This window comes from Bufo gargarizans, chromosome 1 (assembly GCF_014858855.1).
Source record: "Bufo gargarizans isolate SCDJY-AF-19 chromosome 1, ASM1485885v1, whole genome shotgun sequence".
NCBI lineage: Eukaryota > Metazoa > Chordata > Amphibia > Anura > Bufonidae > Bufo > Bufo gargarizans.
In genome coordinates, this window is record NC_058080.1 from 278,331,943 (window position 1) to 278,359,941 (window position 27,999).

Consider the following 27,999-nt stretch of genomic DNA (forward strand, 5'->3'; position numbering starts at 1 on the left):
TGATGACATAGGAGGGGGCGGAACTTAGCACACCTGGCCTCAGGTGAGATTGTGTCTGGGAAGTCAGCGCCGACTCTGTTCCAAACCAGCGGCATCCGGCACAGACACATGAAGCTGCCCCCCGAGCACTGGAGTGAGGGGCTGCACAAGAGAGACATGCAGCCCGATGAGACCGCCGGAGAGACTGCTGCCAACACATCCCCAGCACAGGTGAGATCGAAGGCAGAAGAGTATGGAGTGGTCAGAGACAGTGGGGTGGGCTGAGGTGTCATGGACAGGGGTCAAACTAAGAGAGACAGCAGGGTGCTGGGGTGTGAGAGAGAGAGAGATACAGCAGGGTGCTGGGGTGTGTGAGAGAGAGAGAGACAGCAGGGTGCTGGGGTGTGTGAGAGAGAGAGAGAGACAGCAGGGTGCTGGGGTGTGTGAGAGAGAGAGAGACAGCAGGGTGCTGGGGTGTGAGAGAGAGAGAGAGAGACAGCAGGGTGCTGGGGTGTGAGAGAGAGAGAGACAGCAGGGTGCTGGGGTGTGAGAGAGAGAGAGAGACAGCAGGGTGCTGGGGTGTGAGAGAGAGAGAGAGAGACAGCAGGGTGCTGGGGTGTGTGAGAGAGAGAGACAGCAGGGTGCTGGGGTGTGTGAGAGAGACAGCAGGGTGCTGGGGTGTGTGAGAGAGAGAGACAGCAGGGTGCTGGGGTGTGAGAGAGAGAGACAGCAGGGTGCTGGGGTGTGAGAGAGAGAGACAGCAGGGTGCTGGGGTGTGAGAGAGAGAGAGAGACAGCAGGGTGCTGGGGTGTGAGAGAGAGAGAGAGACAGCAGGGTGCTGGGGTGTGAGAGAGAGAGAGAGACAGCAGGGTGCTGGGGTGTGAGAGAGAGAGAGAGACAGCAGGGTGCTGGGGTGTGAGAGAGAGAGAGAGACAGCAGGGTGCTGGGGTGTGAGAGAGAGAGAGACAGCAGGGTGCTGGGGTGTGAGAGAGAGAGACAGCAGGGTGCTGGGGTGTGAGAGAGAGAGACAGCAGGGTGCTGGGGTGTGAGAGAGAGAGACAGCAGGGTGCTGGGGTGTGAGAGAGAGAGACAGCAGGGTGCTGGGGTGTGAGAGAGAGAGACAGCAGGGTGCTGGGGTGTGAGAGAGAGAGACAGCAGGGTGCTGGGGTGTGAGAGAGAGAGACAGCAGGGTGCTGGGGTGTGAGAGAGAGAGACAGCAGGGTGCTGGGGTGTGAGAGAGAGAGAGAGACAGCAGGGTGCTGGGGTGTGAGAGAGAGAGAGAGACAGCAGGGTGCTGGGGTGTGAGAGAGAGAGAGAGACAGCAGGGTGCTGGGGTGTGAGAGAGAGAGAGAGACAGCAGGGTGCTGGGGTGTGAGAGAGAGAGAGAGAGAGACAGCAGGGTGCTGGGGTGTGTGAGAGAGAGAGACAGCAGGGTGCTGGGGTGTGAGAGAGAGAGAGAGAGACAGCAGGGTGCTGGGGTGTGTGAGAGAGAGAGACAGCAGGGTGCTGGGGTGTGTGAGAGAGAGAGAGACAGCAGGGTGCTGGGGTGTGTGTGAGAGAGAGAGACAGCAGGGTGCTGGGGTGTGTGAGAGAGAGAGAGACAGCAGGGTGCTGGGGTGTGTGAGAGAGAGAGAGACAGCAGGGTGCTGGGGTGTGTGAGAGAGAGAGAGACAGCAGGGTGCTGGGGTGTGTGAGAGAGAGAGAGACAGCAGGGTGCTGGGGTGTGTGAGAGAGAGAGAGACAGCAGGGTGCTGGGGTGTGTGAGAGAGAGAGAGACAGCAGGGTGCTGGGGTGTGTGAGAGAGAGAGAGACAGCAGGGTGCTGGGGTGTGTGAGAGAGAGAGAGACAGCAGGGTGCTGGGGTGTGAGAGAGAGACAGCAGGGTGCTGGGGTGTGAGAGAGAGACAGCAGGGTGCTGGGGTGTGAGAGAGAGAGACAGCAGGGTGCTGGGGTGTGAGAGAGAGAGACAGCAGGGTGCTGGGGTGTGAGAGAGAGAGACAGCAGGGTGCTGGGGTGTGAGAGAGAGAGACAGCAGGGTGCTGGGGTGTCAGTATATTCCTTCCTCCTCCTCCTCATCACCGCGCTCTATAAATAACCCCGTATACAGCACCCGATGACGTCACTGTGAGGAACACCCTGCCCTCCAGATAACAGCCGGGGACAGTCCTCTGAGCTCTGCAGACTGTCATTTGTCTTCACAAGATCTCTGCTTACTGCCAATGAATGAGAACATTTAGAATTTACATCCAGAGGTTCAGAATGGTGCTGTCAGCGGTTCATACTGCTTAGGCGACTTTCACACTGGCGTTTCTGGGTCCGCCTGTCAGATCCGTCATGGGCTCTCACAAGCGGCCCCAAACGGATCAGTTTAGCCCCAATGCATTCTGAATAGATAAGGATCCGCTCCGAATGCCTCAGTCTGCCTCCGTCCCGTCTCCATTCCGCTCCGGAGGCCGCCTGCAGCGTTTTGATGTCCGCCTGACGATGCGGAGCCAAACGGATCCGTCCTGACTTACAATGCAAGTCAATGGGGACGGATCCGTTTTCACTGACACAATATGGTGCAATTGTAAATGGATCCGTCCCCCATTGACTTTCAGTGTGAAGTCAGGACGGATCCGTTTGACTAACACTTAGACTTTTTCTGGAGAGAATAATGCAGACGGATCCGTTCTGAACGGATACCAGCGTTTGCATTATAGGTGCGGATCCGTCTGTGCAGGTGTGAAAGTAGCCTTATACAGCTGTAGAAGGTGTGTAAAGCATTGTGGTGTCCAGCAATGTAAAGATGTGTGAGTCATGACCTAGGACGCGGCGCGATACACCCAGGATTAGATACATCACCGATACTGCAGTCATTGTATGGTGATTCATTTACATTCTGGAATTTTACACGTGACCCTCATCATCATCCTGCGGAGGGCTCATTCAAAAGAGCCAGTAACCCTACAGTTCGGAACTTCTGGACAATGTTCAACCCTTTAAAATGCCCTTGAGATATGACTCTGATATTAAATGAGCCCATGGAGGAACACTACAGTCATCCTGAAATGGCTGATAACAGGGGGCAATAGACTGTATTCTCCTGTCCTACAGTCATCCTCTCCCCTGAAATGGCTGATAACAGGGGGCAATAGACTGTATTCTCCTGTCCTACAGTCATCCTCTCCTCTGAAATGGCTGATAACAGGGGGCAATAGACTGTATTCTCCTGTCCTACAGTCATCCTCCCCCTGAAATGGCTGATAACAGGGGGCAATAGACTGTATTCTCCTGTCCTACAGTCATCCTCTCTCCTGAAATGGCTGATAACAGGGGGCAATAGACTGTATTCTCCTGTCCTACAGTCATCCTCCCCCTGAAATGGCTGATAACAGGGGGCAATAGACTGTATTCTCCTGTCCTACAGTCATCCTCTCCCCTGAAATGGCTGATAACAGGGGACAATAGACTGTATTCTCCTGTCCTACAGTCATCCTCTCCCCTGAAATGGCTGATAACAGGGGGCAATAGACTGTATTCTCCTGTCCTACAGTCATCCTCTCCTCTGAAATGGCTGATAACAGGAGGCAATAGACTGTATTCTCCTGTCCTACAGTCATCCTCTCCCCTGACATGGCTGATAACAGGGGGCAATAGACTGTATTCTCCTGTCCTACAGTCATCCTCTCCCCTGAAATGGCTGATAACAGGGAGCAATAGACTGTATTCTCCTGTCCTACAGTCATCCTCTCCCCTGAAATGGCTGATAACAGGGAGCAATAGACTGTATTCTCCTGTCCTACAGTCATCCTCTCCCCTGAAATGGCTGATAACAGGGAGCAATAGACTGTATTCTCCTGTCCTACAGTCATCCTCTCCCCTGAAATGGCTGATAACAGGGGCAATAGACTGTATTCTCCTGTCCTACAGTCATCCTCTCCCCTGAAATGGCTGATAACAGGGGGCAATAGACTGTATTCTCCTGTCCTACAGTCATCCTCTCCCTGAAATGGCTGATAACAGGGGGCAATAGACTGTATTCTCCTGTCCTACAGTCATCCTCTCCCCTGAAATGGCTGATAACAGGGGCAATAGACTGTATTCTCCTGTCCTACAGTCATCCTCTCCCCTGAAATGGCTGATAACAGGGGGCAATAGACTGTATTCTCCTGTCCTACAGTCATCCTCTCCCCTGAAATGGCTGATAACAGGGGCAATAGACTGTATTCTCCTGTCCTACAGTCATCCTCTCCCCTGAAATGGCTGATAACAGGGGGCAATAGACTGTATTCTCCTGTCCTACAGTCATCCTCTCCCCTGAAATGGCTGATAACAGGGGCAATAGACTGTATTCTCCTGTCCTACAGTCATCCTCTCCCCTGAAATGGCTGATAACAGGGGGCAATAGACTGTATTCTCCTGTCCTACAGTCATCCTCTCCCCTGAAATGGCTGATAACAGGGGCAATAGACTGTATTCTCCTGTCCTACAGTCATCCTCTCCCCTGAAATGGCTGATAACAGGGGGCAATAGACTGTATTCTCCTGTCCTACAGTCATCCTCTCCCCTGAAATGGCTGATAACAGGGGCAATAGACTGTATTCTCCTGTCCTACAGTCATCCTCTCCCCTGAAATGGCTGATAACAGGGGGCAATAGACTGTATTCTCCTGTCCTACAGTCATCCTCTCCCCTGAAATGGCTGATAACAGGGGGCAATAGACTGTATTCTCCTGTCCTACAGTCATCCTCTCCCCTGAAATGGCTGATAACAGGGGGCAATAGACTGTATTCTCCTGTCCTACAGTCATCCTCTCCCCTGAAATGGCTGATAACAGGGGGCAATAGACTGTATTCTCCTGTCCTACAGTCATCCTCTCCCCTGAAATGGCTGATAACAGGGGGCAATAGACTGTATTCTCCTGTCCTACAGTCATCCTCTCCCCTGAAATGGCTGATAACAGGGGGCAATAGACTGTATTCTCCTGTCCTACAGTCATCCTCTCCCCTGAAATGGCTGATAACAGGGGGCAATAGACTGTATTCTCCTGTCCTACAGTCATCCTCTCCCCTGAAATGGCTGATAACAGGGGGCAATAGACTGTATTCTCCTGTCCTACAGTCATCCTCTCCCCTGAAATGGCTGATAACAGGGGGCAATAGACTGTATTCTCCTGTCCTACAGTCATCCTCTCCCCTGAAATGGCTGATAACAGGGGGCAATAGACTGTATTCTCCTGTCCTACAGTCATCCTCTCCCCTGAAATGGCTGATAACAGGGGCAATAGACTGTATTCTCCTGTCCTACAGTCATCCTCTCCCCTGAAATGGCTGATAACAGGGGGCAATAGACTGTATTCTCCTGTCCTACAGTCATCCTCTCCCCTGAAATGGCTGATAACAGGGGGCAATAGACTGTATTCTCCTGTCCTACAGTCATCCTCTCCCCTGAAATGGCTGATAACAGGGGGCAATAGACTGTATTCTCCTGTCCTACAGTCATCCTCTCCCCTGAAATGGCTGATAACAGGGGGCAATAGACTGTATTCTCCTGTCCTACAGTCATCCTCTCCCCTGAAATGGCTGATAACAGGGGGCAATAGACTGTATTCTCCTGTCCTACAGTCATCCTCTCCCCTGAAATGGCTGATAACAGGGGGCAATAGACTGTATTCTCCTGTCCTACAGTCATCCTCTCCCCTGAAATGGCTGATAACAGGGGCAATAGACTGTATTCTCCTGTCCTACAGTCATCCTCTCCCCTGAAATGGCTGATAACAGGGGGCAATAGACTGTATTCTCCTGTCCTACAGTCATCCTCTCCCCTGAAATGGCTGATAACAGGGGGCAATAGACTGTATTCTCCTGTCCTACAGTCATCCTCTCCCCTGAAATGGCTGATAACAGGGGGCAATAGACTGTATTCTCCTGTCCTACAGTCATCCTCTCCCCTGAAATGGCTGATAACAGGGGGCAATAGACTGTATTCTCCTGTCCTACAGTCATCCTCTCCCCTGAAATGGCTGATAACAGGGGGCAATAGACTGTATTCTCCTGTCCTACAGTCATCCTCTCCCCTGAAATGGCTGATAACAGGGGGCAATAGACTGTATTCTCCTGTCCTACAGTCATCCTCTCCCCTGAAATGGCTGATAACAGGGGGCAATAGACTGTATTCTCCTGTCCTACAGTCATCCTCTCCCCTGAAATGGCTGATAACAGGGGGCAATAGACTGTATTCTCCTGTCCTACAGTCATCCTCTCCCCTGAAATGGCTGATAACAGGGGGCAATAGACTGTATTCTCCTGTCCTACAGTCATCCTCTCCCCTGAAATGGCTGATAACAGGGGGCAATAGACTGTATTCTCCTGTCCTACAGTCATCCTCTCCCCTGAAATGGCTGATAACAGGGGGCAATAGACTGTATTCTCCTGTCCTACAGTCATCCTCTCCCCTGAAATGGCTGATAACAGGGGGCAATAGACTGTATTCTCCTGTCCTACAGTCATCCTCTCCCCTGAAATGGCTGATAACAGGGGGCAATAGACTGTATTCTCCTGTCCTACAGTCATCCTCTCCCCTGAAATGGCTGATAACAGGGGGCAATAGACTGTATTCTCCTGTCCTACAGTCATCCTCTCCCCTGAAATGGCTGATAACAGGGGGCAATAGACTGTATTCTCCTGTCCTACAGTCATCCTCTCCCCTGAAATGGCTGATAACAGGGGGCAATAGATTGTATTCTCCTGTCCTACAGTCATCCTCCCCCCTGAAATGGCTGATAACAGGGGGCAATAGACTGTATTCTCCTGTCCTACAGTCATCCTCTCCCCTGAAATGGCTGATAACAGGGGCAATAGACTGTATTCTCCTGTCCTACAGTCATCCTCTCCCCTGAAATGGCTGATAACAGGGAGCAATAGACTGTATTCTCCTGTCCTACAGTCATCCTCTCCTCTGAAATGGCTGATAACAGGGGACAATAGATTGTATTCTCCTGTCCTACAGTCGTCCTCTCCCCTGAAATGGCTGATAACAGGGAGCAATAGACTGTATTCTCCTGTCCTACAGTCGTCCTCTCCCCTGAAATGGCTGATAACAGGGGGCAATAGACTGTATTCTCCTGTCCTACAGTCATCCTCCCCCCTGAAATGGCTGATAACGGGGAGCAGTAGGGTCTCCGGGCTGTGTAGTCAGTGCTGAGCAGTTGTCCTCTGGTGTCTCTTCTCGGGGATCTCCTGGAAGGTTCATTCCCACAGACTTGTTTCTGGAGGAGCAGTTCTTGTGGCCATGAATTTCCTGCAGAACTGTAGCTTGTCCAGAGGGGGCGCTGTTCTGCGTCGCTGTGGATGGATGAGATCTCTATGCGCCTCGATGGACTTTTCAAGCTCCTGTTTGGTGCTTTCCAGGGCTTATTGTCTCTGAGGTGGATGTTTCCATGACTCTGCACACAGAAGACGTCTTCCAGGAATTCCTTCTACAATAACTTATGCTAAGTAAGGGCCTAGGAGGGCGGCCTACTCCTTATCACCCTCATCATTTCTTCTCCCCTGTCCATCATTCCTCATCGCTCTTCCATAACTCCTTGTTGTTTCTCCTATCTATTCTTCTCTCCTGTCCATCATTCCTCATCTTCACCTGTCCATACTTTCTTGCAGCTGCTCCACTCTCCTTCTGCTATGTTGGTCTTCCCCACCTGATCCTTTCATCACTTGTCTACCGTTCTTGCTTCCTGTTTGTCGTTTCTCCATCTTTTCTTTCCTGCTCATTGTTTCATGGATCCAGGAGATCACTCAGTAAAAGTCATAGGAGATGGGATAGATTCCCTTAAAGGAATGTGTCAGACATGGAGGAGATGGTTCAAAATAGCACTAAAGCGCAGATCTTGGTGGTTGCCCCCACAGTCCTTTGGGCACACAACATCAGTAGTAAACTCTTATGGGCAGGGTCCTTTAGCTGAGCATTGAGACCTGACCCCCAGGACACATGATGTCCTGGAACATGAAGTATGGCACACGTTCCTCTGGTGATGCTACCTTTCCTGCGTGTAGGTTATGATTGTGTTTGGGGCCACTCATTCTCTAGATGGCAAACCAACCACCTCTTCAGGAGCAGTATTTACACAGTGGCACCTCAGGTGGTGTTTGTCACCTTTGGTGTGGGATCAGTCTTGTGAGGAGTACTGCCTTCTTCTGTAATGGATCAGTTGGCACTTGGACACTTCTGTCCCGGTTGTGTCAGACTCGCGTTCTCTGAGGGATCTGGCCAACATCGCTGGGTTTTGCTCAACCCTAGGCATCCTCCCAACTACCCTTTAGCACCAAACCCAATCCTATATATATCAGGTCATCAGCCTCTCCCCCAAAATTCTATGGCATGGCAAAATGCTTCTGTGCCAACATGACATTGCTGGATGGTTAGGATGCCCGTGCCACCCAGGTTAACCCTCCCCAGGGGCACATGCACCACCGCTTTACATAGCAGATAGTAGTAACATAAAGCGCAGATCACAAAGTACACGGCACAAACATAAACAAAGTGCAAACCTGGGACGTGTCATGGTTGGACTAGTCTCATCTGTGAATAATACTGTCATGTTTGGTAATAGGCCCTAAGTAGCCCTGGGCTTCCCTACACAGTGCAAGGACCTTTCTACATGAGCTGAGGACTGGCATTGAGCTGCACACACCAGTTCCTACAATAACAGGTTGTTTCTGTCTTGTCTCTCAGGAGTCACCATCAGCTCAGGAGATCCCAGGTCCAGAAAATGCCAATAATGTCACACAGCCGCCGTCACATGTCCAATCTGTGGCCCCAACCCTGCTGTCTGAGCCCCCCCGGGAGACCTGGGGCGGAAAGTATGAGTTCCTGCTCTCCTGCATTGGCTACTGCGTGGGTCTGGGCAATGTCTGGAGGTTTCCATATCTGTGTTACAGGAATGGAGGAGGTGAGTGGATGGAGGGGATTTACTATTACTGTTTGTGTACTTACGTCTATCACAGCATCTGACCCCTGGGGCACCTGCACGTGGTCTAGTCTGACCTTACACCGCCTATGAATTGGTTGCTTTGTGCCAGAAGGTGCGCAGGATTACTTTCCCGGTCCCTGGTGTCGTGCGCAGGATTACTTTCCCGGTCCCTGGTGTCGTGCGCAGGATTACTTTCCCGGTCCCTGGTGTCGTGCGCAGGATTACTTTCCCAATCCCTGGTGTCGTGCGCAGGATTACTTTCCCAATCCCTGGTGTCGTGCGCAGGATTACTTTCCCGGTCCCTGGTGTCGTGCGCAGTGGATTACTTTCCCGGTCTCTGGTGTTGTGCGCAGTGGATTACTTTCCCGGTCTCTGGTGTTGTGCGCAGTGGATTACTTTCCCGGTCTCTGGTGTTGTGCGGTGGATTACTTTCCCGGTCCCTGGTGTAGTGCGCGGTGGATTACTTTCCCGGTCTCTGGTGTTGTGCGGGGTATTACTTTCCCGGTCCCTGGTGATGTGCGGTGGATTACTTTCCCGATCCCTGGTGATGTGCGGTGGATTACTTTCCCGGTCACTGGTGTCGTGCGCAGGATTACTTTCCCGGTCACTGGTGTCGTGCGCAGGATTACTTTCCCGGTCCCTGGTGTCTTGCGCAGGATTACTTTCCCGGTCCCTGGTGTCGTGCGCAGGATTACTTTCCCTGTCACTGGTGTTGTGCGGTGGATTACATTCCCGGTCCCTGGTGTCGTGCGGTGGATTACATTCCCGGTCCCTGGTGTCGTGCGCAGGATTACTTTCCCGGTCCCTGGTGTCGTGCGCAGGATTACTTTCCCGGTCCCTGGTGTCGTGCGCAGGATTACTTTCCCGGTCCCTGGTGTCGTGCGGGGGATTACTTTTCCGGTCCTTGGTGTTGTGCGCAGGATTACTTTCCCGGTCCCTGGTGTCGTGCGGGGGATTACTTTTCCGGTCCTTGGTGTCGTGCGGGGTATTACTTTCCCGGTCCCTGGTGTTGTGCGGGGTATTACTTTCCCGGTCCCTGGTGTTGTGCGGGGGATTACTTTCCCGGTCCCTGGTGTTGTGCGGGGGATTACTTTCCCGGGCCCTGGTGTTGTGCGGGGGATTACTTTCCCGGTCCCTGGTGTTGTGCGGGGGATTACTTTCCCGGTCCCTGGTGTTGTGTGGTGGATTACTTTCCCACCCGATCCCTGGTGTTGTTGTGCGGTGGATTACTTTCCCAGTCCCTGGTGTTGTGTGGTGGATTACTTTCCCAGTCCCTGGTGTTGTTGTGCGGTGGATTACTTTCCCACCCGATCCCTGATGTTGTTGTGCGGGGGATTACTTTTCCAGTCCCTGGTGTTGTGCGGGGACCCCTGTGACCCCTAGCTTTCTCCGCTGCCTCCATGTAGTGCACACTGAAGGGACAGAAGACCCCTTTGGCCCCCGACTGATCGCCTCGCTGCGTCTAACAGCGTGATAGGCGGCTGACCCCCCGGAGACGGCAGCGCAGGACGCGCGTGGCGCCAGATCTGCTGTTAATTTCCATTAATTACCGGCTGAGCTGTCCGTATTTATAGTAAATTATTTACGGGAGGAACCGGCCCGACCTGTGCCGCCAATTACTGTATACATGAAATCATGACACGCCGTCCCTCCCCCGCTCCACAGGCTCTGCTGTCTGCTCCACTGACCATGATGAGGGTAGTAGTCTACAAAACTGCTTTAGATAAACGCATCCTAACCCTGGCCCCCAGGTGGAGGCTGCTGATGGCCCCCAGGTGGAGGCTGCTGATGGCCCCCAGGTGGAGGCTGCTGATGGCCCCCAGGTGGAGGCTGCTGATGGCCCCCAAGTGGAGGCTGCTGATGGCCCCCAGGTGGAGGCATCTGTCAGAGGTCTCAGTCAGGACGCCCGGCCTGTGAATTAACCCTTAGCGGTGACCCCTCTGCGCAGGATGTATGGAGTGCGCGGTGTAATCCACTGCGGAATGCGCCAGGTAGGAGAGCGGACAGGCCTGGACCTGGCCCCTGGAATGTGTCTGCCCGTGGTCCCTGCCACGTCTCTATCTGCATGTGACGGACGGCTCGGAGAAATCGGCAGGTTTACATAGATCGCATGGCGCAGCAGGTGCGCATTTACAGGAAGCTGGCATGATCAGGCATGGGGGAGGGAGGCATCTCGTGCTGCAGCAAAGCCGTCACCCCCCGGCGTCATCTTGGTTAATTGATCCAGATTGCGCCGATTGCTTTAGCCACGCCCCTTCTGTAGGTAGTGATGTAGAAACTGTTGCCATGCAGTAATGATCGCGGTGACATCACAGGCTTTGTCTCCCAACCAATCAGATTCCAGCTCTTATTTTTTACAGACTCCTTAGAAAATAAAACCCCTCATCTGATTGGCCGCTGTGTGCTCAGCCTCTTCTCTCTTCCTCCCAGGAGCCTTCCTCATCCCGTACTCCATCATGCTCTTCTTTGCCGGCCTCCCCCTCTTCCTCATGGAGCTGAGCTTGGGTCAGTACGGAGCGGCCGGACCCATCACCGTGTGGAAGTGCTGCCCCATCCTGAAGGGTGAGTGGTGAGTGTGAGTGGCCCCTGCAGCCGGCCCGTCCCCTGGTGTGACACGTCTCCTCTCCGCAGGTATCGGCATCGGGATGCTCCTGGTCTCCGCTCTGGTCTCCTTATATTATAATGTTATAATCGCCTGGACTTTCTTTTACCTGGGCAATTCCTTCCAGAGCCCCCTGCCCTGGTCCTGCGAAGCCCCGGAGTATGCGGCGCTGTGCCAGGTAAGCGGGGGTCTTCAGGGAGCGGATGATCACGTGGACGGGTCGTATGACTCATACGTGTTATGTGTCCACCCCGCAGAACGTCTCCAGCAACGGCTCCAGATTCAGCGCCAGCGAGGCCTTCTGGAAGTAAGTGATATATGGAGAGCCCAGCCTGCCCCTGCCTGTGGAGCCCAGCCTGACCCTGCACCTGTGGAGCCTGCCCCCCCTGCACCTGTGCCTGTGCAGCGCAGCCTGCCCCCCCTGCACCTGTGCCTGTGCAGCGCAGCCTGCCCCCCCCCTGCACCTGTGCCTGTGGAGCGCAGCCTGCCCCCCCCTGCACCTGTGCCTGTGGAGCACAGCCTGCCCCCCCCTGCACCTGTGCCGCGCAGCCTGCCCCCCCTGCACCTGTGCCTGTGGAGCGCAGCCTGCCCCCCCTGCATCTGTGCCTGTGGAGCGCAGCCTGCCCCCCCCTGCACCTGTGCCTGTGGAGCGCAGCCTGCCCCCCCCTGCACCTGTGCCTGTGGAGCGCAGCCTGCCCCCCCTGCACCTGTGCCTGTGGAGCGCAGCCTGCCCCCCCTGCATCTGTGCCTGTGGAGCGCAGCCTGCCCCCCCTGCATCTGTGCCTGTGGAGCGCAGCCTGCCCCCCCTGCATCTGTGCCTGTGGAGCGCAGCCTGCCCCCCCTGCATCTGTGCCTGTGGAGCGCAGCCTGCCCCCCCTGCATCTGTGCCTGTGGAGCGCAGCCTGCCCCCCCTGCATCTGTGCCTGTGGAGCGCAGCCTGCCCCCCCTGCATCTGTGCCTGTGGAGCGCAGCCTGCCCCCCCTGCATCTGTGCCTGTGGAGCGCAGCCTGCCCCCCCTGCATCTGTGCCTGTGGAGCGCAGCCTGCCCCCCCTGCATCTGTGCCTGTGGAGCGCAGCCTGCCCCCCCTGCATCTGTGCCTGTGGAGCGCAGCCTGCCCCCCCTGCATCTGTGCCTGTGGAGCGCAGCCTGCCCCCCCTGCATCTGTGCCTGTGGAGCGCAGCCTGCCCCCCCTGCATCTGTGCCTGTGGAGCGCAGCCTGCCCCCCTTGCATCTGTGCCTGTGGAGCGCAGCCTGCCCCCCCTGCATCTGTGCCTGTGGAGCGCAGCCTGCCCCCCCTGCATCTGTGCCTGTGGAGCGCAGCCTGCCCCCCCTGCATCTGTGCCTGTGGAGCGCAGCCTGCCCCCCCTGCATCTGTGCCTGTGGAGCGCAGCCTGCCCCCCCTGCATCTGTGCCTGTGGAGCGCAGCCTGCCCCCCCTGCACCTGTGCCTGTGGAGCGCAGCCTGCCCCCCCTGCACCTGTGCCTGTGGAGCGCAGCCTGCCCCCCCTGCACCTGTGCCTGTGGAGCGCAGCCTGCCCCCCCTGCACCTGTGCCTGTGGAGCGCAGCCTGCCCCCCCTGCACCTGTGCCTATGGAGCCAGGGCCGTCTTTAATATTGATTGGACCCTGGGCAAAAATGTACTTGGGCCCCCTGGATCCCGCCTTCCCACAACCTAGCAGGCAATCACGCCCTCCACCACAACACACACACAAAATTCCACACACCTGGTAGAGTCCAGTGATATAAATACTTCCAGTTCTGAAGACTCCAGCGGCTCAGGATCAGTGCTCTGGGCAGCTGGGCTCAGGCTGGAAGTGGGCACCGCTCTGCAGGAAGGAGACCAGGGCTCAGCTCACCCTAGCGTTACAGTGCACCCCAGCACCCCACAGTATGCAGTATAGCACCCTATAGTACACAGCACCACACAGTATATAGTAGAGCAGTATAGCACCCCACAGTATACAACACCTCACAGTATACAGTAGAGCAGTATAGCACCTCACCGTATACAGCACCCCAAACTATACATGATACAGCACCCCACACTATACAGCCCCCTACACTATACACTACAGCAGTTTAGCACTCCACAATATACAGCCCCCCACACTATACAGCCCCCCACACTATACAGTACAGCATTATAGCACTCCACAATATACAGCACCCACAGTATACAGCCCCCCACACTATACAGTACAGCAGTATAGCACTCCACAATATACAGCACCTACAGTATACAGCCCCCCACACTATACAGTACAGCAGTATAGCACTCCACAATATACAGCACCCACAGTATACAGCCCCCCACACTATACAGTACAGCAGTATAGCACTCCACAATATACAGCACCCACAGTATACAGCCCCCCACACTATACAGTACAGCAGTATAGCACTCCACAATATACAGCACCCACAGTATACAGCCCCCCACAGTATACAGTACAGCAGTATAGCACTCCACAATATACAGCACCCACAGTATACAGCCCCCCACACTATACAGTACAGCAGTATAGCACTCCACAATATACAGCACCTACAGTATACAGCCCCCCACAGTATACAGTACAGCAGTATAGCACTCCACAATATACAGCACCCACAGTATACAGCCCCCCACAGTATACAGTACAGCAGTATAGCACCCCACAGTATACAGCCCCCCACAGTATACAGTACAGCAGTATAGCACTCCACAGTATACAGGACCCCGCAGTATACAGCACCCCACTATACAGTAGTAGTTTACAGTATATTAGCATAACAGCCCCTGTCACCTTTTTCTGATGTAATCTTCACAAAAAAAAGCTCCACTGTTAAGGCAAACTTCTACAGCAACACTCCTGGTAGAAAGGACCTTGATGAACTCATAGCCATGTGACCAGTAATATTGCTAGGTTACTGGTCACATGGTGAAGGTCCTAGAGAATCAAAGCTCTCACAGTACGCTGCCTGGAGTGCCGGCAGGCATGGCATGGCAGCACCCCCTGTGTAGCTGACAGTCTGACACCCGGGGCAGTGGCTAACCCTAACCCAGGAGCAACTGGGCCCGGGGCAGCTGACCCTTTTGCCCCTTGTTAAAGACGGCCGCCTGTGCTTGTGGAGCACAGCCTGCCCCCCCGCCTGTGGAGCGCGGCCTGCCCCCCCGCCTGTCCTGTGCCTGTGGAGCGCGGCCTGCCCCCCCCCGCCTGTCCTGTGCCTGTGAAGCGCGGCCTGCCCCCCCCCGCCTGTCCTGTGCCTGTGGAGCGCGGCCTGCCCCCGCCTGACCTGTGCTTGTGGAGCGCGGCCTGCCCCCCCCCGCCTGACCTGTGCTTGTGGAGCGCGGCCTGCCCCCCCCCCGCCTGTCCTGTGCCTGTGGAGCGCGGCCTGCCCCCCCGCCTGTCCTGTGCCTGTGGAGCGCGGCCTGCCCCCCCCCCGCCTGTCCTGTGCCTGTGGAGCGCGGCCTGCCCCCCCCCCCGCCTGTCCTGTGCCTGTGAAGCGCGGCCTGCCCCCCTGCCTGTCCTGTGCCTGTGAAGCGCGGCCTGCACCCCCCCCCCCGCCTGTCCTGTGCCTGTGGAGCGCGGCCTGCCCCCCCGCCTGACCTGTGCCTGTGGAGCGCGGCCTGCCCCCCTGCCTGTCCTGTGCCTGTGGAGCGCGGCCTGCCCCCCCCGCCTGTCCTGTGGAGCGCGGCCTGCCCCCCCCCGCCTGTCCTGTGCCTGTGGAGCGCGGCCTGCCCCCCCCGCCTATCCTGTGCCTGTGGAGCGCGGCCTGCCCCCCCCGCCTATCATGTGCCTGTGGAGCGCGGCCTGCCCCCCCCCGCCTATCATGTGCCTGTGGAGCGCGGCCTGCCCCCCCCCCCCGCCTATCCTGTGCCTGTGGAGCGCGGCCTGCCCCCCCCCGCCTATCCTGTGCCTGTGGAGCGCGGCCTGCCCCCCCCCGCCTGTCCTGTGCCTGTGGAGCGCGGCCTGCCCCCCCGCCTGTCCTGTGCCTGTGGAGCGCGGCCTGCCCCCCCCCCCCGCCTGTCCTGTGCCTGTGGAGCGCGGCCTGCCCCCCCCCCCCCGCCTGTCCTGTGCCTGTGAAGCGCGGCCTGTCCTGTGCCTGTGGAGCGCGGCCTGCCTCACCCCGCCTGTCCTGTGCCTGTGGAGTGCCGCCTGCCCCCCCCCCCCCACCGGTGTGCCTGCCCCCCCTTCTGTGCCTGTGGAGCACAGCCTGCCCCCCCACCTGTGCACCTGCCCCCCCCCCCGACCTGTGCCTGTGGAGCGCAGCCTGCCCCCCCACCTGTGTGCCTGCCCCCCCCGACCTGTGCCTGTAGAGCGCAGCCTGCCCCCCCCACCTGTGCGCCTGCCCCCCCCTGACCTGTGCCTGTAGAGCGCAGCCTGCCCCCCCCCCCCGCCTACCTCTCACACACTCTGCTTGCGCTGCATATTATGCTCTCTGTATAACGTGTTGCGCCCCCTGTGGTTGCAGTGAGAAGGTGCTGGGTGTTGTGCACAGTTCAGGCCTCAGTGACCCGGGCCCCGTGCGCTGGCAGCTCGCCCTGTGCCTGCTCGCCGCCTGGATCATCATCTTCCTCTGTATGATAAAGGGAATCCGCAGCTCTGGAAAGGTGAGAGATTGACCCATTACTCCCATCATCTCCTCCTCCACCTCAGAGCTCTCACCTGCGTCCCTTCTTTGCAGATTGTGTACTTCACGGCCACGTTCCCTTATGTCGTCCTGATTGTGCTCATCATCCGGGGAGCAACGCTGGAGGGGTCTATAGACGGCGTCCGATTCTACCTGTCAGCAGACTGGAAGAGACTGCAGAGCGCCCAGGTACCACCGCTACCCTATATACAACCACAGAGCGCCCAGGTACCACCGCTACCCTATATACACCCACACAGAGCACCCAGGTACCACCGCTACCCTATATACACCCACACAGAGCACCCAGGTACCACCGCTACCCTATATACACCCACACAGAGCACCCAGGTACCACCGCTACCCTATATACAACCACAGAGCACCCAGGTACCACCGCTACCCTATATACACCCACACAGAGCACCCAGGTACCACCGCTACCCTATATACACCCACACAGAGCACCCAGGTACCACCGCTACCCTATATACACCCACACAGAGCGCCCAGTTACCACCTCATATACACCCACACAGAGCACCCAGGTACCACCTCTACCCTATATACAAGCACAGAGCACCCAGGTACCACCGCTACCCTATATACACCCACACAGAGCACCCAGGTACCACCGCTACCCTATATACACCCACACAGAGCGCTCAGGTACCATCGCTACCCTATATACAACCACACAGAGAGCCAAGGTACCACCGCTACCCTATATACACCCACATAGAGCGCCAAGGTACCACCGCTACCCTATATACAACCACAGAGCACCCAGGTACCACCGCTACCCTATATACACCCACACACAGCGCCCAGGTACCACCTCCACCTTATATACAACCACAGAGCACCCAGGCACCACCGCTACCCTATATACACCCACACAGAGCACCCAGGTACCACCGCTACCCTATATACACCCACACAGAGCGCTCAGGTACCACTGCTACCCTATATACAACCACAGAGTACCCAGGTACCACCGCTACCCTATATACAACCACAGAGCACCCAGGTACCACCTCTACCCTATATACACCCACACAGAGCACCCAGGTACCACCTCTACCCTATATACACCCACACAGAGCACCCAGGTACCACCTCCACCTTATATACACCCACACAGAGCGCTCAGGTACCACCGCTATCCTATATACAACCACACAGAGCACCCAGGTACCACCGCTACCCTATATACACCCACACAGAGCGCCAAGGTACCACCGCTACCCTATATACACCCACACAGAGCACCCAGGTACCACCGCTACCCTATATACACCCACACAGAGCACCCAGGTACCACCGCTACCCTATATACACACACACAGAGCACCCAGGTACCACCGCTACCCTATATACACCCACACAGAGCGCCCAGGTACCACCGCTACCCTATATACACCCACACAGAGCGCCAAGGTACCACTGCTACCCTATATACAACCACAGAGCACCCAGGTACCACCGCTACCCTATATACACCCACACAGAGCGCCAAGGTACCACCGCTACCCTATATACACCCACACAGAGCGCCAAGGTACCAACGCTACCCTATATACACCCACACAGAGCGCTCAGGTATCACCTCTACCCTATATACACCCACAGAGCACCCAGGTACCACCTCCACTTAATATACAACCACACAGAGCACCCAGGTACCACCGCTACCCTATATACACCCACACAGAGCGCCCAGGTACCACCTCCACCTTTATATACAACCACAGAGCACCCAGGTACCACCGCTACCCTATGTACACCCACACAGAGAGCCAAGGTACCACCGCTACCCTATATACACCCACACAGAGCACCCAGGTACCACCGCTACCCTATATACACCCACACAGAGCGCTCAGGTACCACCTCCACTTAATATACAACCACACAGAGCACCCAGGTACCACCTCCACCTTATCTACAACCACAGAGCGCCCAGGTACCACCGCTACCCTATATACACCCACACAGAGCGCAAAGGTACCACCGCTACCCTATATACACCCACACAGAGCACCCAGGTACCACCGCTACCCTATATACACCCACACAGAGCGCTCAGGTACCACCTCCACCTTATATACAACCACAGAGCACCCAGGTACCACCTCTACTTAATATACACCCACACAGAGCACCCAGGTACCACCGCTACCCTATATACACCCACACAGAGCACCCAGGTACCACCTCTATCCTATATACACCCACAGAGCACCCAGGTACCACCGCCACTTAATATACAACCACACAGAGCACCCAGGTACCACCGCTACCCTATATACACCCACACAGAGCGCCAAGGTACCACCGCTACCCTATATACACCCACACAGAGCACCCAGGTACCACCGCTACCCTATATACACCCACACAGAGCACCCAGGTACCACCGCTACCCTATATACACCCACACAGAGCACCCAGGTACCACCGCTACCCTATATACACCCACACAGAGCGCCCAGGTACCACCGCTACCCTATATACACCCACACAGAGCGCCAAGGTACCACCACTACCCTATATACAACCACAGAGCACCCAGGTACCACCGCTACCCTATATACACCCACACAGAGCGCCAAGGTACCACCGCTACCCTATATACACCCACACAGAGCGCCAAGGTACCACCGCTACCCTATATACACCCACACAGAGCGCTCAGGTATCACCTCTACCCTATATACACCCACAGAGCACCCAGGTACCACCTCCACTTAATATACAACCACACAGAGCACCCAGGTACCACCGCTACCCTATATACACCCACACAGAGCGCCCAGGTACCACCTCCACCTTTATATACAACCACAGAGCACCCAGGTACCACCGCTACCCTATGTACACCCACACAGAGAGCCAAGGTACCACCGCTACCCTATATACACCCACACAGAGCACCCAGGTACCACCGCTACCCTATATACACCCACACAGAGCGCTCAGGTACCACCTCCACTTAATATACAACCACACAGAGCACCCAGGTACCACCTCCACCTTATCTACAACCACAGAGCGCCCAGGTACCACCGCTACCCTATATACACCCACACAGAGCGCAAAGGTACCACCGCTACCCTATATACACCCACACAGAGCACCCAGGTACCACCGCTACCCTATATACACCCACACAGAGCGCTCAGGTACCACCTCCACCTTATATACAACCACAGAGCACCCAGGTACCACCTCTACTTAATATACACCCACACAGAGCACCCAGGTACCACCGCTACCCTATATACACCCACACAGAGCACCCAGGTACCACCTCTATCCTATATACACCCACAGAGCACCCAGGTACCACCTCCACTTAATATACAACCACACAGAGCACCCAGGTACCACCTCTACCCTATATACAACCACACAGAGCGCTCAGGTACCACCGCTACCCTATATACACCCACACAGAGCACCCAGGTACCACCGCTACCCTATATACACCCACACAGAGCACCAAGGTACCACCTCTATCCTATATACACCCACACAGAGCGCCCAGGTACCACCGCTACCCTATATACACCCACACAGAGCACCAAGGTACCACCTCTATCCTATATACACCCACACAGAGCGCCCAGGTACCACCGCTACCCTATATACACCCACATATGTGCTTTACTCTCCTCCTGCTTTTCCTGACTTCGGCCATCTTTGTGTCTCAGGTGTGGAATGACGCGGCGTCTCAGATCTTCTACTCCCTGGGCATCGGTTTCGGGGGGCTGCTCTCCATGGCCTCCTACAACAAGTTTGATAACAACGTGATCCGGTAAGTGGTGGTGACTTCAGAGCATCCGCTGGGGGTGATAGTTGTGCAGGACTACTCGCAGGTTTTATATAAGGAGAAAGGGGCGGGGGAGGGGGGGGCTGCAGATAGCGACCAATCAGATCCCAGCTCTCATTTCTCGGTGCCTGCCCTGATTGGCTGCTGTCGGCCCCGGCCTGGATGTAATATGTCTGTTCTGTCGCGCAGGGACACTCTGGTCATCGCCATCGGTAACTGCAGCACCAGCTTTTTTGCTGGATTCGCGATATTCTCGGTGCTGGGTCACATGGCCTGGAAGAAGAAGGTTCCGGTGGGGGAAGTGGCAGAATCGGGTCAGTGCATGTAGTATGGAGGTCCCTCTGTATTGTGGTGACCATGTCCACGTGACTGTCCACTGTCCTCTACCAGGTCCAGGATTGGCCTTTGTCGCCTACCCAGAGGCCCTGGCTCTGCTGCCCGGCTCCGTCTTCTGGTCCATCCTGTTCTTCCTGATGCTCTTTACTCTGGGAGTGGACACTCTGGTAAGTGACCCCCAGATTCCTACTCCTGACCACCACAAGTCCCAGCACAAAGGACCTGGTACTACTAGCCCAAACCTCCTCTGTGTACGGTATCTCTGGGTTGTCACAGGTGTGACTGCAAGGGGTTAATTTACTCCACTCAGTCTCGCACTCACCTTTCACTGCAAACCGAGCGTAACTCACACCCCAAAACAGTCCATGCACCCCAGATACACGCGGCCCCTAGGGGCCCGCACTCCCTGCTCCAGGCCTTCTGACTCCTCGGGGGCACACCCTCAGATATGGCCGACCCCCCCGATCCCTCAACTGTGACTGGAAGCAGATCAATAATGGGGCGAGTGCCAGGATCTGGTTTATTAAGTCGCCCCCCTGGGGTGGGGGGGGGACACATTTGCCCATTCTTTGTAGTTTATACAAGTCAGACCAAGTTGTCAGTAGTCGGACTCTCCAAGGCTCCGGTTCACATTCCCCACCCTGCAACCAAATTTCCCTGATTTCTTCAGTCACATTCAGTTGGAGGACCCAGTACTACTATCCCAATCCTCCTCTGTGTACAGGGTCCAGTACTACTATCCCAGCCCTCCTCTGTGGACAACAGGATATCTCGGGGTGCACATAGATTTGGGGGGATCTGGTACTACTATCCCAATCCTCCTCCATGTCCTGGGTCCGGTAGTACTATCCTAGCCCTGCTCCATGCACAGTATTGGGGTGCACATAGATTTGGGGGATCCAGTACTACTATCCCAATCCTCCTCCATGTCCTGGGTCCGGTAGTACTATCCCAATCCTCCTCCATGTCCTGGGTCCGGTAGTACTATCCTAGCCCTGCTCCATGCACAGTATCGGGGTGCACATAGATTTGGGGGATCCGGTACTACTATCCCAATCCTCCTCCATGTCCTGGGTCCGGTAGTACTATCCGAGCCCTGCTCCATGCACAGTATCGGGGTGCACATAGATTTGGGGGGGATCCGGTACTACTATCCCAATCCTCCTCCATGTCCTGGGTCCGGTAGTACTATCCCAATCCTCCTCCATGTCCTGGGTCCGGTAGTACTATCCTAGCCCTGCTCCATGCACAGTATCGGGGTGCACATAGATTTGGGGGGGGGATCCGGTACTACTATCCCAATCCTCCTCCATGTCCTGGGTCCAGTAGTACTATCTTAGCCCTGCTCCATGCACAGTATCGGGGTGCACATAGATTTGGGCGGATCTGGTACTACTATCCCAATCATCCTCCATGTCCTGGATCCGGTACTACTATCCCAATCCTCCTCCATGTCCTGGGTCCGGTAGTACTATCCTAGCCCTGCTCCATGCACAGTATCGGGGTGCACATGGATTTGGGGGGATCTGGTACTACTATCCCAATCCTCCTCCATGTCCTGGGTCCGGTAGTACTATCCTAGCCCTGCTCCATGCACAGTATTGGGGTGCACATAGATTTGGGGGGATCTAGTACTACTATCCCAATCCTCCTCCATGTCCTGGGTCCGGTAGTACTATCCTAGCCCTGCTCCATGCACAGTATTGGGGTGCACATAGATTTGGGGGGATCTAGTACTACTATCCCAATCCTCCTCCATGTCCTGGGTCCGGTAGTACTATCCTAGCCCTGCTCCATGCACAGTATTGGGGTGCACATAGATTTGGGGGGATCTAGTACTACTATCCCAATCCTCCTCCATGTCCTGGGTCCGGTAGTACTATCCTAGCCCTGCTCCATGCACAGTATCGGGGTGCACATAGATTTGGGGGGATCCAGTACTACTATCCCAATCCTCCTCCATGTCCTGGGTCCGGTAGTACTATCCTAGCCCTGCTCCATGCACAGTATCGCTGTGCACACAGATTTGGGGGGGATCTGGTACTACTATCCCAATCCTCCTCCATGTCCTGGGTCCGGTAGTACTATCCTAGCCCTGCTCCATGCACAGTATCGGGGTGCACATAGATTTGGGGGGATCCGGTACTACTATCCCAATCCTCCTCCATGTCCTGGGTCCGGTAGTACTATCCTAGCCCTGCTCCATGCACAGTATCGGGGTGCACACAGATTTGGGGGGATCTAGTACTACTATCCCAATCCTCCTCCATGTCCTGGGTCCGGTAGTACTATCCTAGCCCTGCTCCATGCACAGTATCGGGGTGCACATAGATTTGGGGGGATCCGGTACTACTATCCCAATCCTCCTCCATGTCCTGGGTCCGGTAGTACTATCCTAGCCCTGCTCCATGCACAGTATCGGGGTGCACACAGATTTGGGGGGATCTGGTACTACTATCCCAATCCTCCTCCATGTCCTGGGTCCGGTAGTACTATCCTAGCCCTGCTCCATGCACAGTATCGGGGTGCACATGGATTTGGGGGGATCTGGTACTACTATCCCAATCCTCCTCCATGTCCTGGGTCCGGTAGTACTATCCTAGCCCTGCTCCATGCACAGTATCGGGGTGCACATGGATTTGGGGGGATCTGGTACTACTATCCCAATCCTCCTCCATGTCCTGGGTCCGGTAGTACTATCCTAGCCCTGCTCCATGCACAGTATCGGGGTGCACACAGATTTGGGGGGATCTGGTACTACTATCCCAATCCTCCTCCATGTCCTGGGTCCGGTAGTACTATCCTAGCCCTGCTCCATGCACAGTATCGGGGTGCACACAGATTTGGGGGGATCTGGTACTACTATCCCAATCCTCCTCCATGTCCTGGGTCCGGTAGTACTATCCTAGCCCTGCTCCATGCACAGTATTGGGGTGCACACAGATTTGGGGGGATCTGGTACTACTATCCCAATCCTCCTCCATGTCCTGGGTCCGGTAGTACTATCCTAGCCCTGCTCCATGCACAGTATTGGGGTGCTGATTGCTTCCTCTTCTCTCCGATCAGTTCGGGAACATGGAGGGGATCACCACCGCCGCTCTGGACGAGTTTCCGTCTCTGCGGCACTGGAAGCGTAAGGTGGTCTTCCTGGCCGGACTCTGCTTCTTCTTCTTCCTGATGGGACTGCTGCTGGTTACTGAGGTGAGACGGCAGAACTGCCCCCCAACAAGGGCGACTGGAAATATTGAGGGGGGGGGGGGGGGGAGAGAGGCGGTGATGCCATAAACCAGCGCGGTAACGGTGAGTGGGGTGAGAAGCCGGGGCGTCACTCAGTACCGAGGTGTTATCTCCCCCCAGGGCGGCATTTACTGGTTCACCCTGATAGACTCTTACAGCACCAGCTTCGGACTCATCATCATCACCCTCTTCATGTGTCTCGGGATGGCCTTCTTCTACGGTGAGTTACATGGGGAAGGAACAGGGCCCACAGCAGCACAGAGGATTTCAGGAGAGGAGTGCGCTGATTCTATGGAGGTCACAGGATGAGAGTTACATAGTGGAAAGAGAAGGGTCCCAGCAGCACAGAGGATTTCAGGAGAGCAGTGTGCTGTTCTTGTGGAGGTCACAGGATGAGAGTTACATAGTGGAAGGAGCAAGGTTCACAGCAGCACAGAGGATTTCAGGAGAGGAGTGTGCTGTTCTTGTGGAGGTGACAGGATGAGAGTTGCATAGTGGAAGGAGCAGCACAGAGTATTTCAGGAGAGGAGTGTGCTGATCCTGTGGAGGTGACAGGATGAGAGTTAGTTAGTGGAAGGAGCAACACAGAGTATTTCAGGAGAGGAGTGTGCTGATCTTGTGGAGGTCACAGGGTTAGAGTTGCATAATGGAGCAGCACAGAGGATTTCAGGAGAGCAGTGTACTGATCTTGTGGAGGTTGCAGGCTAATAGTTACATAGTGGAAGGAGCAGGATCCCCAGCAGCACATAGGATTTCAGAAGGAGTGCGCTGATCCTGTGGAGGTGACAGGATGAGAGTTACATAGTGGAAGGAGTAGCACAGAGGATTTCAGGAGGAGTGCGCTGATCCTGTGGAGGTGACAGGATGAGAGTTACATAGTGGAAGGAGCAGCACAGAGGATTTCAGGAGAGGAGTGCGCTGACCCGATAGGAGGTCAAAAGGATGAGAGATACATAGTGGAAGGAGCAGGTTCCCAGCAGCACAGAGGATTTCAGAAGGAGTGCGCTGATCCTGTGGAGGTCACAGGGTGAGAGTTACATAGTGGAAGGAGCAGCACAGAGGATTTCAGGAGAGGAGTGCGCTGACCCAATAGGAGGTCAAAAGGATGAGAGATACATAGTGGAAGAAGCAGGTTCCCAGCAGCACAGAGGATTTCAGGAGAGGAGTGCGCTGATCCGGTAGGAGGTCACAGGGTGAGAGTTATATAGTGGAAGGAGCAGCACAGAGGATTTCAGCAGAAACGTGCTCATCCTTCATGTCTCTGTAGATATTTTTCGCGGTCCAATCTGTTATATATGATATTGTACATTTGAGGCGAGGGAGGACAGAAGGCACGTTCCCAGTGAACCCACCGAGCCTCCTCAGCAGAGCGCCAGTGCAGGTGTTTGCCCCCAGTCTCAGTCATCCCATTGCTTTCCTCGTCTCCCAGGTGTTAACCAGTTCTGTCAGGACATTATAGACATGATCTGCAGATGTCCCCCATGGTGCACCAAGCTTCTTCTGTTCTTCAAGGCATGCTGGGTCTTCTGCACCCCCGTCCTGCTGCTGGTGAGTGACCTCCTAGTCATTGCTTTATTTCCGAGGGTGTAAATGTTTTGGGGTGATGGGAGCCAGTGAGCGTTTAGTGTAATCTTATGCAGGTTCGGTTTGCTGCCCTCTGCAGGCAATGTAGAACACAACACAATGACTGCATATAGGACACGGGCGCCATCTAGTGGTCATAACTGTTTATGCAGCGGAACACCCTGTGCCCGGAGACACCAGGCGCCTTCACCTAGTAGGCATAAGGAGTCGTACAGGGTGTGGATTCTAGAAAAATAAATGCAAATGAGCTCATTCCAAAAATAAAAAAAGTCTGAACCTCAGATGTAAGGCAGCTCTCCTGTGAGTCAATGTTCGAACCTTTAACTAGGCCTTGAGACATGACTCTGATATTAAATAAGCCAGCACCTCATCTGCAGACAGCTGTTTCTGGGTGATTGCCCCTCATCCGAGCAGAGAGTACTGGGCGAGAGGCCTAGGTTAGGATTCGGAGGGGTACTATTTCTCGTTATGGCCTGACAAATGTCTTTCACCCAGTTAAGTCTGTTCCCTCTGCATTGAAGAGGGCAATAACCCCAAAACAGCTGCCTGCAGAGGTCACTGGCTTAGTTAATATCCAAGTTAAGCCACAAGGCCTGTTTAAAGGGAAACAGCCCCCAAACTAAAGTGAGCAGTGCTGAGGCTGGTTATGTAACTTTTATCTTCTGCTCTTCGATTCGTCCTCTCGATACATCTTGCTGCCGTTTTGTGGAGCACGGCGTCGGAATGCGAGTGTGACATAACCGGACTTGGCGTCACTTACACTATACTCCTCTTACTCCAGTATGGGGGTGTTTGGAACTGGCAGGTTCCCTTTAACAGATCGACCAGCGATCGTACCTCTGCTGCCGGCTGCGGCTCCGCGCTCTTCTCTTTTTCACTTCATTTTATAGTATTAGACAGTGACTTTCTATTTTCGCAGTTTATTCTGTTCTACATCTTCATGGAAATGTACAACACCCCACTGCGCTACGGCCGCTATGAGTACCCCCGCTGGGGCAAGGCACTGGGGGTCTGTATGGGAACCTTGTGCTGCATCCAGATCCCCATCTGGGCCGGAGTCGCAATCTTCCAACAGTCCGGGACGCTGCTTGATGTGAGTAAATCTGATGGTAAATTATCATCCCTATTGTTACCAGCATGTCAGCCCGTCACTGCCCTGGGCACCGCACCCCCCCCCCCCCCCCAGTGTCAGCCCGTCACTGCCCTGGGGGCACACACACACACGCGCGCACACACACACACACCCCGTCACTGCCCTGCGCGCCCCCCGACGTGTCAGCCCGTCACTGCCCTGCGCGCCCCCCGACGTGTCAGCCCGTCACTGCCCTGCGCGCCCCCCGACGTGTCAGCCCGTCACTGCCCTGCGCGCCCCCCGACGTGTCAGCCCGTCACTGCCCTGCGCGCCCCCCGACGTGTCAGCCCGTCACTGCCCTGCGCGCCCCCCGACGTGTCAGCCCGTCACTGCCCTGCGCGCCCCCCGACGTGTCAGCCCGTCACTGCCCTGCGCGCCCCCCCGACGTGTCAGCCCGTCACTGCCCTGCGCGCCCCCCGACGTGTCAGCCCGTCACTGCCCTGCGCGCCCCCCGACGTGTCAGCCCGTCACTGCCCTGCGCGCCCCCCGACGTGTCAGCCCGTCACTGCCCTGCGCGCCCCCCGACGTGTCAGCCCGTCACTGCCCTGCGCGCCCCCCGACGTGTCAGCCCGTCACTGCCCTGCGCGCCCCCCGACGTGTCAGCCCGTCACTGCCCTGCGCGCCCCCCGACGTGTCAGCCCGTCACTGCCCTGCGCGCCCCCCGACGTGTCAGCCCGTCACTGCCCTGCGCGCCCCCCGACGTGTCAGCCCGTCACTGCCCTGCGCGCCCCCCGACGTGTCAGCCCGTCACTGCCCTGCGCGCCCCCCGACGTGTCAGCCCGTCACTGCCCTGCGCGCCCCCCGACGTGTCAGCCCGTCACTGCCCTGCGCGCCCCCGACGTGTCAGCCCGTCACTGCCCTGCGCGCCCCCCGACGTGTCAGCCCGTCACTGCCCTGCGCGCCCCCCGACGTGTCAGCCCGTCACTGCCCTGCGCGCCCCCCGACGTGTCAGCCCGTCACTGCCCTGCGCGCCCCCGACGTGTCAGCCCGTCACTGCCCTGCGCGCCCCCCGACGTGTCAGCCCGTCACTGCCCTGCGCGCCCCCCGACGTGTCAGCCCGTCACTGCCCTGCGCGCCCCCCGACGTGTCAGCCCGTCACTGCCCTGCGCGCCCCCCGACGTGTCAGCCCGTCACTGCCCTGCGCGCCCCCCGACGTGTCAGCCCGTCACTGCCCTGCGCGCCCCCCGACGTGTCAGCCCGTCACTGCCCTGCGCGCCCCCCGACGTGTCAGCCCGTCACTGCCCTGCGCGCCCCCCGACGTGTCAGCCCGTCACTGCCCTGCGCGCCCCTCGAAGTGTCAGCCCGTCACTGCCCTGCGCGCCCCTCGAAGTGTCAGCCCGTCACTACCCTGCGCTCCCCTCCCCCCCAGTGTCAGCCCATCACTGCCCTGTGCCCCCCCCGAGTGTCAGCCCGTCACTGCCCTGTGCCCCCCGTATCAGCCTGTCCCCGATTACTATCCACTGTTTTTTGCTTCCAGAGATTTAAGAATTCTCTCCGCCCGTTGAACTCTTGGCGCACGGCCAGCGAGCAGCGGGATCCGTCCAGTGAAGTCATCGATGTTCCTTACACCGTGAACCTGACCACCCAAGACTTCAGTGACCTTGTCTGGCAGAATGGGGGCAGCAGTGAGGTCTGAGCCTCAGCATGACAGGGACCCCATAAATACCTCACTTCTCAGTCACCTGCCTGATATCGATGATGGCGCCACGTGCCAGGAGGTGTTACAGGAGC

General features: G+C 56.2%; 1 protein-coding gene across 2 annotated transcripts; it reads left to right on the forward strand.

Annotated features, from left to right (window-relative positions):
* Positions 1–76: 76 nt before the first annotated feature.
* LOC122945073 (sodium-dependent proline transporter-like) lies at positions 77–27,904 on the forward strand. 2 transcript variants are annotated; one of them, XM_044303915.1, is made up of 15 exons: positions 77–210; positions 8,691–8,907; positions 11,359–11,490; positions 11,560–11,708; positions 11,788–11,837; positions 15,986–16,124; positions 16,199–16,372; positions 19,861–19,964; positions 20,169–20,293; positions 20,370–20,482; positions 23,382–23,516; positions 23,673–23,772; positions 24,982–25,100; positions 26,056–26,229; positions 27,746–27,904. In XM_044303915.1, exons 1-15 carry the CDS (start codon positions 109–111, stop codon positions 27,902–27,904), a joined length of 1,992 nt encoding a protein of 663 aa, XP_044159850.1. In that variant the 5' UTR covers positions 77–108. The 2 variants fall into 2 exon arrangements, with proteins under 2 accessions (XP_044159850.1, XP_044159859.1); XM_044303924.1 differs by having other exon boundaries at positions 16,199–16,333.
* The last annotated feature ends 95 nt before the right edge of the window (positions 27,905–27,999 follow it).

Bases quoted from the DNA above. Each gene is read 5' to 3' on its own strand.
- LOC122945073 (XM_044303915.1), top strand. From the start codon at position 109: ATGAAGCTGCCCCCCGAGCACTGGAGTGAGGGGCTGCACAAGAGAGAC. The intron at 11,491-11,559 runs GTGAGTGGTGAG...TCCTCTCCGCAG, and splicing joins GTGCTGCCCCATCCTGAAGG to GTATCGGCATCGGGATGCTC. The intron at 16,125-16,198 runs GTGAGAGATTGA...CCTTCTTTGCAG, and splicing joins GAATCCGCAGCTCTGGAAAG to ATTGTGTACTTCACGGCCAC.